Source organism: Phyllostomus hastatus, unplaced genomic scaffold, assembly GCF_019186645.2.
Source record: "Phyllostomus hastatus isolate PE091 unplaced genomic scaffold, TTU_PhHast_1.1 phas_contig_41, whole genome shotgun sequence".
In the NCBI taxonomy this organism is placed as follows: Eukaryota; Metazoa; Chordata; class Mammalia; order Chiroptera; family Phyllostomidae; genus Phyllostomus; species Phyllostomus hastatus.
The window spans coordinates 11030464-11047380 of NW_025333876.1; the positions used below are offsets into that span (position 1 = coordinate 11030464).

A 16917-nucleotide genomic window follows, 5' to 3' on the forward strand; every position below is an offset into this window, starting at 1 on the left:
AGCCTAGGAAGAACCTGATAAGTAGTGTTCTCATACCTTGAGACTGGGTCCAATAAACTATTCCCATAACGTCAAGTGGGCTTGCATGTGCAGAATTATGTTATGTTATATAATTTTCCAGCATTCTTCCTGCTTTGTTTGCCTCTAGTACTTAAACAGATAGGGACTCCCTGCTGGGTGCCACTGTGGGTGCCACACCAAGGAGCAAGGGCCATGATGTGTGCCACACAGAGACATGCAAATAGACATGCAGCTTGTAGCATGAGTGGCTCGCCCACCCGTGAATAAAGGCATGTCAGACATCCCAGTGGCTCCATGAATATTTTCCGTCTGCACAAATACCATGGATCTGCCCGGCCTTGAATGGTCACAACACAGAGATCAATCCCTTGTCCTATGTATCTTTGGCAAATAATGTTCTCCCATACAGTTGGTTCTCTTTTCATTTTGATGATGATTTCTTTAGCCAATCGGAAGTTTCTTAATTTGATGTATCTCCATTTGTTTATTTTTTCTTTTGTTTCCCTTGCCCTCGGAGAAATTTTACTGTTTTCCACTAGGACTTTTATGGTATCACTGTTCCCGAATAGCTAGTGGGGTCTTTCTGCCCACTACCACCCTCAAAGCAAAGGTTTGATGATAAATGAAAGGAGCTTTTATGGAAAATCTTCACAATTTTGGAATTACAGCTTTTCACTTGCATTAGTCACTTAAGCCTGTCAGTTAAGGCTAAATTCTAACACCTGAGTTCTCCTAGCATTCCCCCTGTTCTAATTTTCTTATTTCTATATGGTTAGTTTACAAATGAAAACAAAATAAGATACAAAAGCTATTCAATATTTGGAAGATTGGCAGGCTTCTGCCTCAGAGGTCATCTCTTCTAGAACACCCAAAGAAGAATAACCCTGCTACCCTCTGCCAGGCCAGCCAGACTCAGGTTGCATCCAGAGTTTCTGCCCATCCAAAATACTGTCTGTTGGGAAATGCAGGCAGCTACAGCATGATCGTCCAAGGCATCTTTAAGGAAGAACAGAGCCTGAGAGCCAGGGAGAGCCTGTGCGAGCCCTTCCAAGAGCCTTTCTTTTACTTCAGATCTTCTTGCCCATAATTCCAAGCACTCTGGAGTCATTCAGCTTCTCAACCAATTTCCTCCTAGACTGTTTACCATCGTCTTGGCAAGCTCTTCCAATGGCCCTACCCTACTACTCCCCAGTGATCTGATCAGATCTCTCTGTATCAGACAAAAGAAAGGTATAAAAAGCATCCAAATTAGAACAGAGGAGGTAAAAAACTTAAATATAAGTCTTTTGAATTCATTTTGAGTTCATCTTGGTGTATGGTGTAAGTTGGTGGTCTAGTTTCTTTTTTTTTTCTTTTGTGTGTAGCAGTCCAGTTCTCCCAACACCCTTTATTGACGTGACTATCTGTACATAGTGTGTGCTCTTTGTCAAATATTAATAGACCATAGAGACATGGGTTTATTTCTGGGCTCTCTATTCTGTTCCGTCGATCTATGTGTCTGCTCTTATGCCAGTACCAAAACAGTGGCTGTTTTGATTACAGTGGCCTTATAATTGAGTTTGATATCAGGTATTGTGATCCCTCCTGCTTTGTTCTTCTCTCTCTAGATTGCTGAGGCTACTCGGGGCCACTTTTGGTTCTGTATAAATTTTTGAAATATTTGTTCTAGATCTGTGAAATATGCCATTGGTATTTTAATAGGGATTGTGTTGAATTTGTAGATTGCCTTGGGTAGTATGGACATTTTAATGATGGCTTTTATTCCGATCAGTGAAGACGATAAATGCTTCAATTTCTTTCTTCAGTGTTTTATAGTTTTCTGAGTACAGGTCTTTAACCTTCTTGGTTAAATTTATTCCTAGGTATTTTATTTTTCTAGTATTATAGTAAATGGGATTTTTTCCTTAGGTTCTATTTCTGATGGCTCACTGTTGATCTACAAAAATGCCATCTATTTCTGAATATTGACTTTGTATCCCACTATGTTACTGAATTCACTTATTAGTTTGAATAGTTTTTTAGTGGAGAATATAGGGTTTTCTGTGTGCAGTATCATGTCCTTTGCAAATAATGACAATTTTATCTCCTCCTTTCCAGTTTGGATGCCTTTTATTTCTTTTTCTTGTCTGAACACTGTGCCTAGAACATCCAGTACTATGTTGAATAAGAGTGGTGAAAGCTTCTTGTGTTCCTGATCTTAGGGGGAAAACTTTTAGTTTTTGCCCATTGAGTATGATGATAGCAATAAATTTCTCATATATAGCCTTTATTATGTTGAGGTATACTCCTTCTACACCCACTTTGCTAATAAGTGTTTTATCATAAATGGTTACTGGATTTTATCAAATGCTTTTTCAGCTCCTATCAATATGATCATATGATTTTTGTCCTTCAATTTGTTTATGTGATATATACATTTACTGATTTGCAAATACTGTACAATCCTTGCATTCCTGGGATAAATCCCATTTGATCACAGTTATGATCTTTTTAATCTATTGGTGGATCCAGATTGCCAATATTATGTTGAGGATTTTAGCATCTATGATCATCACATATATTGGCCAGTAAACACCTTCTTCATTGTATGTTTCCTGGTTTTGGTATTACAATAATATCAGCCTCTTAAGAAGAGTGTCGGAGTCTTCCTTCTTCCTGAATTTTTTGGAATAGTTTGGGGAAGTATAGGGGTTAGTTTTTCTTTCAATGTTTGGTAAATTTACCTGTGAAGCCATCTGATCCAGGGCTTTTGTGTGCTGGGAGTTTTTTGATTAATGCTTCAAATTTCCTAGTTGTTATTGTTTTATTCAGATTTCAGCTGCTTCTTGATTCAGTTTTTGCAGATTGTATGTTTCTAGGAATTTATACATTTCCCCCAGTTTGTCCATTTCTTGGCATGTAGTTGTTCACAATAATTTCTTACAATCCTTTGTATTTATGTGGTGTCAGTTGTTACTTCTCTTTCATTTCTGATTTTATTTATTTGGGTCCATCTCTTTTTCTCTTGATTACTATGGTTAAAGGTTTGTCATTGTTTATCTTTTTAAAGATCCAGCCTCTAGAGTCATTGATCCTTTGAATTGTGTTTTTAGTCTTTATGTCATTTAATTCTGTGCTGATCTTGATTATTTTCTTCCTTTACTCACTCTGGGCTTTGTTGTTGTTCTGCTAGTTCTTTTAAATGTAGCATTAGGTTGTTTACTTGAGATTTTTTGTATCTTCTAGGGTAGACCCATATTACTATGAAGTTCCTGCTCAGGACTGCCTTTGATATGTCCCATAGATTTTGGGTTGTTGTGTGTTCATTTTTATGTATTTCCAAATGAAACTTTTTGATTTCTTCCTTGATCTCATTGTTAACCCATTCATTATTTAATAACATGTTATTCAGTGTCCATGTGTTTGAATGTTTTTGAGTTTTTTCCTTGAAGTTGGTTTCTAGCTTCCAACCGTTGTGATCCAAGAAGGTGCTTGATTTGATATCAATTTCCTTGATTTTGCTGAGGCTTGTTTTGTGTCCTACCATGTGGTCTACCTTTAATGATGATCATGTGCATTTGAAAAGAATGTATATTTTGCATCTTTGGGCTGAAATTCTCTGTAAATATCAGTGATGTCCATTTGATCTAGAGTGTCTTTCAGTGTTACAATAGCCTTGTTGATTTTTGGCGGGGGGGGGGGGGTGATCTATCCATTGCTGACAACGAGGTGTTAAAATATCCTACGATAACTGTATTGCTGTTGATCTCTTTGTTGAAGTTTTCCAGGATTTTCCTTATATATTTAGGTGCTCCTATGTTGGATGCTCATATGTTTACGAGGGTTATATCCTCTTTTAGGATTGCTCCGTTAAGTATTATGTAGTGGCCTTCTTTGCCTGTTGTTAATGGACTTTGTCTTGAAGTCTATTTTGTCTTATATAAGTATTGCTACTTCTGCTTTTTTTCATGTCCATTTGCTTTGAATATTTTGTTCCATTCCTTCACTTTCTGGCAGTATATATCCTGTGTTCTGAAGTTGATCTCTTGTACATAGCATATATGTCAGTCATGTTTTCTTATCTATTCAGCTATCCAAACGTTATTAATGGCCGGTAGGTTATTCATTGCCATTTTTTTCCCTTTGTATCCATGTTCTTCTCTCTTTTTCTGTATTTCTTCATCTTTTTAAAAGCAGTCCCTTTGTCATCTCTTGCAATGCTTGTTTGGTGGAGATGTACTCTTTTTGCCTTTTTGTCTGGGATGCTCCTTATTTTGCCTTCCATTTTTAATTGAGAGCCTTGCTAGATAGAGTAGTCTTGGTTGCAAGTCTTTGCTTTTCATTACTTGAAATATTTCCTGTCATTCTTTTCTAACTTGTAGTTCATCTGTTGAGAAATCAGCTGATAGGCTTATCAGAGCTCCCTTCTATGTTATAGCTGGTTCTCACTTGATGCCTTTAAGATTCACTCCTTGATTTTAATTATGGTGTGTCTTGGAGTGGGCTTCTTTGAGTTAGTCTTAATAGGACCCCCTCTGTGCTTCCTGAACTGGTGTCACTTTTTCCCTCACCATGTTAGGGAAGCTGTCATTTTTTTCAAACATGTTTTCTATCCTAGCTTATTTTCTTCAGCTTGTGGTACCCCTGATGTGAAGATTGTTATGTTGATATTGTCCCACAGCTCCCTTAAACTGTCTTCATTGTTTTTGAGTCTTTTTTCATTTTGTTGGGTGTTTTTTTTTCTCGTCTTCCAACTCACTGATTCAATCCTCTGCTTCCTCTAGCCTGCTTGTAATTCCTTCTAACATATTCTTCATTTCAGATATTGTGTTTGTATTTTCTTCTGGTTCTTATTGATAGTTTCTATTTCCTTTTCCATGCTAATGTAGGTCCTTCTAAGTTACTTGTAGCTTCTGTAAAGTCCCTTGTCGTTCTCATGGAGTTCCTTGAACACCCTATAGCCATTACTTTAAACTCTATGTCGGATAAATTGCTTGCCTCAGTTTCATTTAGCACTTTTTCTGGGGATACCTCCTTTCCTTTTGATTGGGGTTTGTTCTTTGTCTCCTCATTTTAGGTGACTCTTTCTGCATATTAGATTGATCTGCTTTGACTCCTTGTTTTTGTGTAGTGGCTTTCTGTGATAGGAGACTTGTGGGATGCATTGGTAAAGTCTCCTTGATCTCCTGAGCTGGATGCTCCAAGGATGTCCTTTATGTGGTTTATGTGTGCTCTCTTGTTGTAATTAGGTTTTGGCTGGCATTGTCTTGTTCATTGGAGGGCTCTCCCCTCTGGCTGGCTGAGTGAGAGTCACAACCCCCACCATGTCTTATATGCTGTTGTACAGGTGCTACTAGGACAAAACAAAACAACCTAGGAAACAAAACCCACACGAACAAAAATACGTCCCAACCACAACTGGGATATCAACAACAAATGAAGAAAGATTAATAAAGGTAGAAATAGAACAAGAATATTATAAGAAAGAAAAAAGTTATGAGATGTCTAAAGGAAAGAAAAATGATTTTTAGAAGATGGAGGAGAAATAATCAGAGTAAGGAATAGAACCAGCTTAAGAAGGAAGAAATAGAATTTAAAATGAAAATATGAAAGGGCAGGAGGAAGGCAAAATGGAATAGGACAGAGAAACAGTAAACTAAGACTTGAAATAAAAAAATGTGAACATCTAGGAATAAAATTGCAGAAATGCAACAACAACTACAGTATCAACAACAAACAAGCAAAGATTAGTCAGGTGGAAAGAGAATGAGGATATTGTAAGAAAGGGAAAAGGAATGGGAGATGGCTAATGGAAAGAAAAATGGTTTTGAGAGGGTGGAGGGAGGAGAAACAGTGTAGAGTAGAAACAAGGCATAGAAAGGGAAGCATGAAATTTGAAATGGAAATAAAAAAGGGAAAGAAGAAGGCAAAATGGAGTAAGAAAAGGGAAGAGTAAAATATGAGATTTGAGATAAAACTAAAATAAATTTTTTAAAAAACTGAAATAATAGGAACAAAATTAAAGAAAAAGAATAAATGTTTAAATGCTATGGAGGAAGAAAAATAACTCACATAAGGAAAAAGACTGACATGGAATTCATCTGAGCAGAATTGAGTTTATCCTACTGTCTTCCTCTGGATCCATGCCTGATAATGTCAGATGGCGTCCCTGTCTAGCTTTAGGCAGCCTGTGTGAAGCTACAAGTGATCCACATTCTGTGGTTATCTCTTTCAGGCTTGGCTGATCCTTGCTATTCATCCCTGCTGGCTTTTTATGAACACAAGGCCCAGGGTGGTTCATCTAATGTCCTACAGCACCACATATACCACCTCCAGCCGCCTTTAGAGGGGGCTTCTGATGTGATTGGCAAGGTGTGATTGGCATGGGTCTCCACTGAGTGGTGCTGCTCAGTCCCTAGGAAAGATGGTGGGTGTGTTCCCCTACCTGCACCACATGTCTTGGTTTGTCCCATATTATTTCCAATAATGTATAGTTTCTGATGAATTAGCTGTCTGTTTCATGTGAGGGTCCAATCTGTGTGAAAGGATCAGGTTTTTCCTGCTTGGCACTTATGGCAAGTCTGTGTAAGAGCTGAAAGTGGGCAGCATCCTGTATATCCCTTGCTGTGTCAATTTATAATCTTTGTGCTCTGCTGGTTTCAGTGAAATAGAGACTGAGGAACCTGCATAGCTTGTCAGTGTCAGGTAAAATTTCAGAAAGGGCCCTTTTGGAGATTCTCTTTCTTTCCCCTGTGGTTATGCGCCTGGCAGGGGATTCCTGAACCTTCTGCTCTGCAGTTTGCAGTCCTGCATTTGGGGGTTGGGCATGCCTTCCTCTTCCCAGAGGTTGGTACTCCTCGGTGTGAGAGGACCTGCCTGGCTGCGAAGAGCCTCAGGCACTCAGCTCTCTGCCCACTGCTCTTTCAAGAGACTTATACCCAAACTTTCCATTATTTGCAGCCCCCCACTCACTAACCATGCTGGGTGAAGCCCCACAGTTCTTTCACTGAGCAACTTTCTTATCTTCCTACTGAACTGGATTCAGTGGGAACAAACTGCTTTCAGTCTGGTTTCTTTGCTGGCAGGGCAGCAGTGTGTGCACTGTGGTTCTTGCCCAGCCATACTTCAGCACCCCTTTTAAAAAGTTTCTGTGTGACACCCATACTGTAGTACCAAGTCACTAACTGGTTCTTCATGCATTACACCTCCCCAAAAAGCAAAAAGTTTCTGCCTGCAGTCTTCTAGTGCCTCCAGCATTTTTAGGAGATAGAATTTCTCTCTGGAACACTCCTTGTTAACGCTGCAGTTATGGAGGTGCTGCTTGCTGTGTATGTGCAGTCTGAGTCTCCCAGACTGTATATTCTCCCTGGTCTCTCTAGATTAGAGTTGGGGGTTCCCTGTGCAGGACCTGAGGCCCCTGCTCCAGGAGAAGAGGGATCAACTAAGCTGCGTTTTCTATCTGGTCTCTCTTCTGCTGCAGATGTCTCGCACCGGTATTTCCCCTTCAACTTATAAAATTGCTTACTGGATGGGGCAAAGCATCCTCTGTACTCTTTGGCTTCAGAAATTCCTATCAGCTGAAATTCCATTGATTGTTCAAGTCACTTGTCGCAAGATTAGCGGAAAACCCAGACTGTGGGGGCATAAGCAAGTGGGCTCAGCTTCCACCTACTCACACCCTCCATCTTCAAGTCCTCACCAGACTTTTTTGAAAACAGACCCAGGGGATCAATCTTGGGGACCAGGGCAGACACGGCACTGACTTGTACCCCAGCATACCTTAGCTACCTTGGGGTTGAAGTTCAGCAGCATGGGATCCAAGTTCTCATTGTGGAGACAGTTGGTGTTAGATCAGCCTTGGTTAGGGAGTTGAAGAAAGTTGCACCTAACCTCCTCCAAGCAGAAATTGAAAGTCATTGAAATTCTTAAACTTTCTCTAATCAGGTATTTGGTTACCCTGAGATATAAAAGAACAAAATGAATGCTTCCTTTCTTTCCTCCTCATTTAATAATGACTTGGTTTTCTAACATCCTTCAAAAATTACTGGATTTACAAATTTGAAATCTTTGCCCAGTGGGAGTTCCTTCAGCTTGACTCCTGAATCCTCTTGATACAGCTATAGTCTTTAATAGCATCTTTGCTTTTGGCAAGATACCGTATTTTGCCATGTATAATGTGCTCCCATGTACAGTGTGTACCCATGTGTTTGGCCCAAACTTTCAGGAAAAGAAAATTTTCATTTTAATTTTAATCTAATTATTTACATATGTATATTTATTTATATTTATAAACTGATTATTGTATTCCAGGGTATTATTTTGCATACAGATATTGTTATTGCTCTCTAGAGTTACACTTTTAACACATAAGCATAAATAAATTGAAAACATGTATATAGATACAGAATTAGTACTACCCATGTACAATATGCATCCTTATTTTTTCCTCAAAAATGTGGGCAAAAAGTATGCATTATACATGGCAAAATACAGTAAATCCCAAGAGCGCACATGCGTGTGTGTGTGTGTGTGTGTGTGTGTGTGTGTATTTTGCCCCAGACCTGGAATCAGCTGTTTGTACACAGAGTCCCATGTTCTTTTAGTGGGAAATGATATTTTAAGGCCACTTGTTTTGGGTTGCTTATTTTTTCTAGGACTTTTCAATGGGTAGAACTAGGAAACCCTAACTGTTTTTCTTTAAGGCAATATATAATGATAATATGCATTGATATTTATAGACCAAATTTAGGATTTCAAATTTTTACTTTGATTTCATTTGTGTCTTTTTCTGTTACAAAGAAAATATTGTTTCCTAGTGACAATAATATAGTAACTTACTAATATTTACTGTATTCTACTACTGTAGACCCCCTTTATTAATGGGGAATACATTACAAGACCCCAGTGGATGCCTGAAACTGCAGATACTACCAAATCTGTATATACGGCATTTTCCCTCTATATAATAAAGTTTAATTTATAAATTAAGCACAGTAAGATGTTAACAACAATAACGTATAACCAAAACAGATTTGGCTACCTGCCACAGTGAAAGTCAGATTCATGTCACGTGTGCTGGTGCCAAAGGAAAGGTTTATGCAGGTGCCATGACCTTGAAGAATGGTGGACTCTGGACTCCCATCTCAAAGACCATTTCCTTCCTGCTCAAGTGTGGTTCTTATAGAGATAGGGGGGAGAGAGTTGTTTTTTTATCCAGTTTTCTTGCTAGCCTTTGGCATGCTCAAGCCCTATCCATTCATCTTTCTAGTTTTCAGGGCATTTGAGTTCTGTCCCTTTATCTTTCTAGCTTTTGGCATGCTCAGGCCCTATTCATTTTTCTTTCTCTGGGTGTGGGGAGTTGGGTCCTGTCCATTCTTCTTTCTAGCCTTTGGAGTGCTCAGTGTAAGAACCTCCCCCTGTACTATCTTGGCCAATGGGGGAGAATCCTTGGTGCTTCTTGACTCTCAAGGGTATCAGGGTCAGTGGGGACAGGGGCTACAGGACCCTGCACATGGGGAGAGCTGGTACCTGGGTCCTCTGCTCAGCTCCCACTGGGGCCTGTCCCTCCAAATTGACCAGTCAGCTGCCCTCTGTCTATGGTAATAAACTTAATAAAATTGAATAATTATAATACTATACTGTAATTAAAGTTATATAAATGTGGTCTCTCTCTGATAATTGATCTGATAATTGATATGGCTACTAAGTGATTAATGGGTAGGTAGTATCTACATCATGGATATGCTAGATAAGGGGATGATTCAGCTCAGGGGTTTAGCTTCCATCTCTGTTGCCTTCACTCCTTTTCCTTCTTCCTGTATGTAACTACTTTTCATTGGATACTTATTTTTTCTTCCATCTTATGTTTTGTTTTTAAATACAATCAAATATATGTGTGTGCAAAAATATTCATATTCTTTCATCCTTCTATTGTCATTTTTTTCTTTTGGACAAATCCCTAAAGTAGAATTGTTGCTTCAGAGGATAAATATGTAAGTAAGCTTGCTAGATGTTTTCTCATTGTACCATTTTTTATTTCCATTAGCAGTATAAGAACATATTGTCAAGCTTTTGAATTTTTGCTATTCTTTTTTTTATATTTTATTTATTTATTTTTAGAGAGGGAAGGGAGGGAGAGAGAGAGAGAGAGGGAGAGAGAGGGAAAGAGAGAGAGAAACATCAATGTGCGGTTGTTGGGTGTCATGGCCTTCAACCCAGACATGTGCCCTGACTGGGAATTGAACCTGCGACACTTTGGTTCGCAGCCCGCACTCAATCCAGTGAGCTACGCCAGCCAGGGCTGAATTTTTGCTATTCTTACATTAAAAATTGTATATGAGTCTATCTTAATTTTGCATTTTCCTTATTATGAATGTGGTTGTTGAAGGGCAGTTTTGGTGCCTTATTCTGTGAACTATTTGTTCATATCTGTTGTCCATCTTTTTATGAGTTGTTAACCTTTTTCTTGATTTTTTGGAAGCATTTTATATTAGAGATTAGTTAATTAGCTGACATAAGAGTATTTTTTCACCCAATTGCACAGTTTTTTATTATAATTGGTTAATATTGATTGTAATTTAAAATGTGATCATTTTTGGCTCTGCAGTTCCACTTCTAGGAATTTTTCATGAAGTTCTGAATAGTATATATATAAAAGGATATTAACTGTCCCAGCAATTCCACTGCTAGGTATATAGCCAAGGGAGTTGGAAACATATCTTCTTAGAAAATCTTGTACACCAGTGGTTATAGAAGCATTATTTATAGTAGTCAAAGGTAGAAACAATCTAAGTGCCTATTCACTGAGGAAGGCATAAAGAAAATGCAGTATATTTAAACAATGAAATATTTGGCCATAAAATTGAATGGTGAACATGGATGAACCTTGAAAATGTTATGCCAAAAGAACCAAACAAAACACAATAGGCCATACATTGTAAGATTCCATTTATGAATTCCTTTTGTATGTGATTCCAGAGTAGGCAAATCCAGAGAAACAAAATGTAGATTAGTGATTGTCAGGGGTTGGCCTGAAAGAAGAATGGGGGTGACTGCTAGTGAGTATGGGATTTTTCCTGGGGGGATAGTGAGAATATTCTAGAATTAGATAGTGGTAATAGTTTTATAACTTAGTAAATATACCAAAAATTGATGAATTATACACTTAAAAGTGGTAAATTTTATGGGATGTGAATTATATCTCAGAAAAACATAAAACATGCACATCATTAATCTAATTATTATAGCACATTAGACAAATTCAAATTGAAGGATATTCTACAAAATAACTGGTGAGAGTAGGTATCAAGATCATGAAGGCAAAAAGTAAAAGTTTTAGGAACTATCTTTTCAAATCAGAAGAACCCACGGAAACGAGAACTAAATGCAATGTGAAATCCTGGGTTAGATTCTAAACCAGAAAAAAGTAAAAATAAAATAGTGGGAAAATGAGGGAATTCAAATGAAACATGTAAATTAGCTAAAGTGGTATAGCAGTGTTAATTTCCACATTTGGGAAATTGTACCATAGTTATACAAGATGATAACATTTTGGGAAGCTGGGTAAATTATATACAGGAACTCTGCACTAGTTTTGTACCTTTTGTGTAGGTTTAAAAATGTTGAAACAAAAAGTTTAAGAATTACTAATTGCAACAACATTTAAAAAATGAAAATTCCATAAACATTCGTCAGTAGTGGAATGCTTAATGTTATGATACATTTATACAATGTAATCATATGTAGCTATTACAGAGAATGAGGACTTGCATACAATGATATGCAAAGAGAGAGCTTAAAATAGAAAAGATAACATGCATGTTCTGTTACTGTTAATGTAGAAGTATGTTTTTACTTGTGAATGTCTCTTCATAAAAATATATAACAAATTTTTAACATTGTTATTATCCATGGAGAATAGAACATTTATTCCCTTTAAGGTTTTACAGCTTTCATTTTTATGTAGCAGTTATAATTTCTTAACCATATGTATTTCATAAAAACATAATGCTCTCTGTTGTTTTCACTGCTTTATAAAACATTAGATGGAAGAGAAGTTCTACATTTTAGTGTGTAGTTTCCTTAATATTGTCTTTCATAATATTTTTGGGGGGGGTTCTGGTCTAACATAAGCTTTTAGGAATATTTGTGCAGTGATTCATTGCTTGGTGGCTGTGTCCTACTTTGAATGAAATCCCAGAAGGTAGCAGTTTTGCATAGTGACTTGTTTTAATGACAGATTACAAATTTCTATGTAGCCAGAGTGATGTGAAATTTTTTTTAGTCACCTCTCTGTTTAGGAGAGAATCACAGTTTTAGTTAACAGAGCTGAATCTGGAAGTTTCTTTTCTTCTCAAACAATACAATATTAACTCCTCAAATTAAAAAAAAAATCAGTGAAAATCTTATAGTTTCTTATGATGGGTAGTATACAGTCTTTTGAACAGAATGCTAGGGACCTTGCCATTTACTCACCTAAAAGCTAACTTCTTTTTTTAAAAGTATATTTTATTGATTATCCAATTACAGTTTTCCCAATTTTTTTCTCCCCTTTATTCCCCCTCCACCCTGTACCCCACCCCAGTATTCCCCCACCCTTAGTTGATGTCCATGGGTTGTACGTTTAAGTTCTTCGGCTTCTCTGTTTCCTATACTATTCTAAAGCTCCCCCTGTCTAATTATGCTTCTTATTCTCTGTACATTAGATTAGAGAACTACAGAAGGAACTTCAAAACAGTCTTAAGAATTAAACTTATGAGGGCATAAGAAACTACTTCGAAAATAAGTGGCTTAAGACACTGAAATAGAGAACAGACTGACAGAGTTCAGAGGGGAGAGGAGAGGGAATTTCAAGGGAATTTCAGGGGATAAGGGCAAGGGTTTACAGGAACAAGTATAAAGGACACATGGATAAAAACTAGGGGCGGGTGGAAATGGGAGGGAGGAGGGGAGGGGTGGGTGGGTGGGTTGGGATGGGAGTAAAAGACTGAAAATTGTACTGCAACGACAATTCAAATAAAATTTTAAAAAATAAGTGGCTTAAAGCAGCAACCATTCATGACAATTTTGGGGGTTAGCAGTTTGGGCTATGCTCAGTTGGAGGCTCTTCACTAGGTTTGATTGCAGTTACACTTCTGTAGTCATCTGCAGGCTTGATTGGAATTGGATGATTTTCTCCTATGTCAGGGAGTTGGTGATGGCTGGTTGGTCTAAGGGGCATCAATTAGGAGGGATTCAAATTCTCTCATCTTCCTGTTCCTAAAAGGGATTTCTCTACGTGGTCTTTTTTTTTTAGAACTTTTGTCACTTTTATGTTTTTTTAAAGATTTTATTTATTTTTAGAGAGGGGGAGGAGGCAGGGAGAAAGAGGGAGAGAAACATCACTGTCGACCAGAAATGGAAACAGCGACCCTTTGATTTGCAGGTTGGCACTCAACCACTGAGCCACACCAGCCAGGGCTCCACTTGGTCTTGAAGGCCTCTGAAGGCCCAGGTTCAAGTCCATGTTGTCACTTCACCTGACACTGCTTGTTAAGCCAGCCTCAGTCCAGGAAATTGGAGAAATAGACTGTACCTATTGATGGAATTGGCAGCACACAGTCATATTGCAAAAATGTTGTGTGTACAGGAACAAGAGGAACTTGTGGCTCATTTTTGCAGTCTTGTGCAGTAGTGATAGGATGAAATTTGCATTTTAGAATTATCACTCTGAGTGTAATGTCAAGAGAGATTTGAAAGAGGACATGGAAGAGGAGTTAAGGCAAGATGAAGAGGCCATTGAAGTTATCCATGGGAGAGATGACAATGTGTGTAAAGCCATCATGACACATTTGCTTTTAAATATCTCAAGATGTTCCATACTGATTTATAAAAGGACAAAATAAAGACAGGAGACATTGAACTGATTGCAAGAGGCTGTACTAGATCAGCCTCAACTGGAAATAACTGGCTAAGCGTTGATGAAGCCTTTCTGATTAGCTCAGATAATTTAAAAGAGAAACCTGTGACACTCTTTTTCTCAGCTGCTGGCCACCAGGAACTTAGAAAGAATTGAAAGTAAGGGACATTTATTTTTGTACTGGATATCCAGTTGCCCACACAAAGTTACCACTGTACCCAGGCCTGCCTGCTGCTTTTTTCTCACCTATCACTGTTACTGGCCAAGGATGCATGATAGTTCAATTAAAGTAATTAATGTGGAGAGGAGAGTAATAATGTAATATTTGCATTTTAGAAGACATTTAAAAAATTTTTTTAAACTATAAAGTGAACAAGCGTGGGTTGCCTGGCTTTTTGCAAGGTGTTAAAAATAATAGCATGAAAATATATGTATACAGAATAATGTATGTATTCTCTTAAAATATTAAATCAGATTTACAGTCACATGGGTCTCTATCCTGGTAGTCTACATAAATAAACCTTAATTTCCTTGGAAAGAGCACCAAACTACAGAAGCTACAAATGAAAAATAGGGTAGTCTTCCTATTCTTTCTACATGTAGCTGTTTTTCAGAGGTTTTTGACATTCTTGTATGCATGATGCTTGATAAATAAATGATTCGAGAGGAATAGGCTGTTTGTTGACATTCACCCTATTTGTTGACTGGTTGGAAGCAGTTGTTTTGCAGTATAGGGTGCATTAATTTTGTTAAAGATTTTATTCATTTATTTTTTTAGAGAGAGGGGAAGGGAGGGAGAAAGAGAAGAAGAGAAACAACAGTGTGTGGTTGCTTCTCGCTTGCCCTGTACTGGGGACCTAGCCCACAACCCAGGCATTTGCCCTGACTGGGAATTGAACCGACAACCCTTTGGTTCGCAGGCCAGCACTCAATCCACTGAGCCACACCAGCCAGGGTATTCTTAATTTTTTTTTAAATCTATATACTAACATAGTTTTTTCTCCTTTTTAAAATTTACCTATTCTGTACCATTTCTTTGTTGAAGAAACTGGGTCACTTGTTTCAATTTTTTCCTACATTCTGGGTTTTGCTCTTTTTAAAAGCCAAGAGAAAAGACATTAGTTTTATTATGACTCTCATCTTCCTCACAGTTACTTTTGTCTTTTATAACATTGAGATTTTTAAGGAGAACAGGCCAGTTGTCTTGTTGAATGTCCCACAGTCTGGATTTATCTGATCTTTTTGTCCTAATTACATTCTAGTTATATCATACAGATGTAATTTTACCTTTTGACGACTTAAAAATATAAATATAGGAATAGTGTGTGTTTTAAAAGTCTTTTCTAAGTTCACTTCCAGTTCTACCAAGTGCTAGCAAAGTCCCTGCTCTTGTCAGAGTCAAAGAACATTAAATTGACAGGAATTTTAGATTCCACCTCCAGAAGTCACAACTGCAAAAGATTAGCAGAATAGGCACAGCCTTAAAACAGAAACAGAAAGCTGGATTTTAACACTTTTAGTTATGGAGTATGTTTTCAGATTTGACCTAGTCTTTATTGTTTTTCCTCCAACCACTTAATTTAAGCCATCGCTGCTTCCCTGAAGCTTTTGAGCATATGACTCTAATGCCTACCCATCCTTAGATAGCTAAGGAAATTCAGGCTTAGAGTGGCCACAAGTTGCTGAGGAACACATAATTAGTAAGAGAATAGTTAGGTCCTAGAACCTCAGTCTCTTGAAGACTCAGTTGATTTTTTACCAAAACTCCAGTGATTTGTATTGATAGGATGAGCAGAAAGTCTATAATCTTGGTATCTTCTATAATTAGGGAAGATGAAAGAACCAGGGATACTGCAGAATGAAGTTATATCTTAAAGATAGGTTCAAAATTTATACTGTGTGTGTGTGTGTGTGTGTGTGTGTGTGTGTGTGTGTGTGTGTGTTAGACACCATTTTAGGATAATGAATTTTAAAAATCACTTTACCCTTTTTCATACTAATTTTCTTCATTTTTTAGCCCCAAGGCTTTGGCCGACCAAGTGTGTACCATGCTGCTATTGTAATCTTCCTTGAATTCTTTGCATGGGGCCTATTGACAACTCCAATGTTAACTGTAAGTATTGCTGAACTGGGTCCCTGTTTGTAAGAGCAAAAGAGAAGTGCTTAAGCATATGTTCACAGGGCCATATATCTAAATATGTGTTAGAGAGTAGTTCTTGACAACAGTTTAGGACTGTTTAGTCCATTGGGTTGTTTCCACTGTGTAGATGGAACCACCTGCAACAAAACACCTGGGCTGCTTGTAAATATTCCTGTAGCAAGACACTCCCACTGAACTAGAATCTTGGTTCATAATGAATAAACTATATATATTTTAAAAGATAGTTAAAATGGCTTAGAGGAAATTATCACAAACCTACGTTGAAGTTTATAAATTACTTTATATGGTTGTGATGGCCTTTGACTTAAGAACATAGTAAATGGGAGGTTGGTAAGTATCTGTAACAATGAAAGTGATGGTAGTAAGAATGTCCAAATTTCTGTTTTTGGTAGCTTACCTACAGATACATATTTATTTTAATCCTCTCCAGATATGTGTTTATTGATTTTAGAGAGACAGAGAGAAAGAATGAGAAACATCAATGTGAGAGAAAAGCATTGATTGGTTGCCTCTCATACATGTCTCAGCTGGGGATTGATTGAACCTGCACCCTTTTGGTGTACGGGACAATGTTCCAACCTACTCAGCCACTTGGTCAGGGCTCCAGCCATGTCTTTGGAAATACTGTGTTGAATTCCTTAGAAAGAATTTAGATGTTTGATATGTGGCTCAGGAAAGGGAGATGCTAAGAAAAGAATGGGGTATAGATTTTAGATGCCTAGTAACTATTTAACACTTACTTTTAATAAAGATACTTTGAAATTAGCTTAAATTTCATTTGCTTTAATTGCTCTTGAAAAATCATTGCAATTTTTTCTTCCCAATCACTATTTCAGCTTACCCAAGATAATCCCTTTGG

General features: G+C 37.6%; 1 protein-coding gene across 1 annotated transcript in view; it reads left to right on the top strand.

The window, feature by feature from the left end:
* Positions 1-16917, top strand: part of MFSD14B (major facilitator superfamily domain containing 14B) — a gene marked incomplete at its 5' end in the record, with an annotated part of 129975 nt that overhangs the window by 22125 nt on the left and 90933 nt on the right. The window contains one exon of the mRNA XM_045844778.1: positions 15915-16010. Within this exon, the coding sequence (XP_045700734.1) occupies positions 15915-16010 (96 nt within the window). The remainder of the gene's footprint in view (positions 1-15914; positions 16011-16917) is intronic.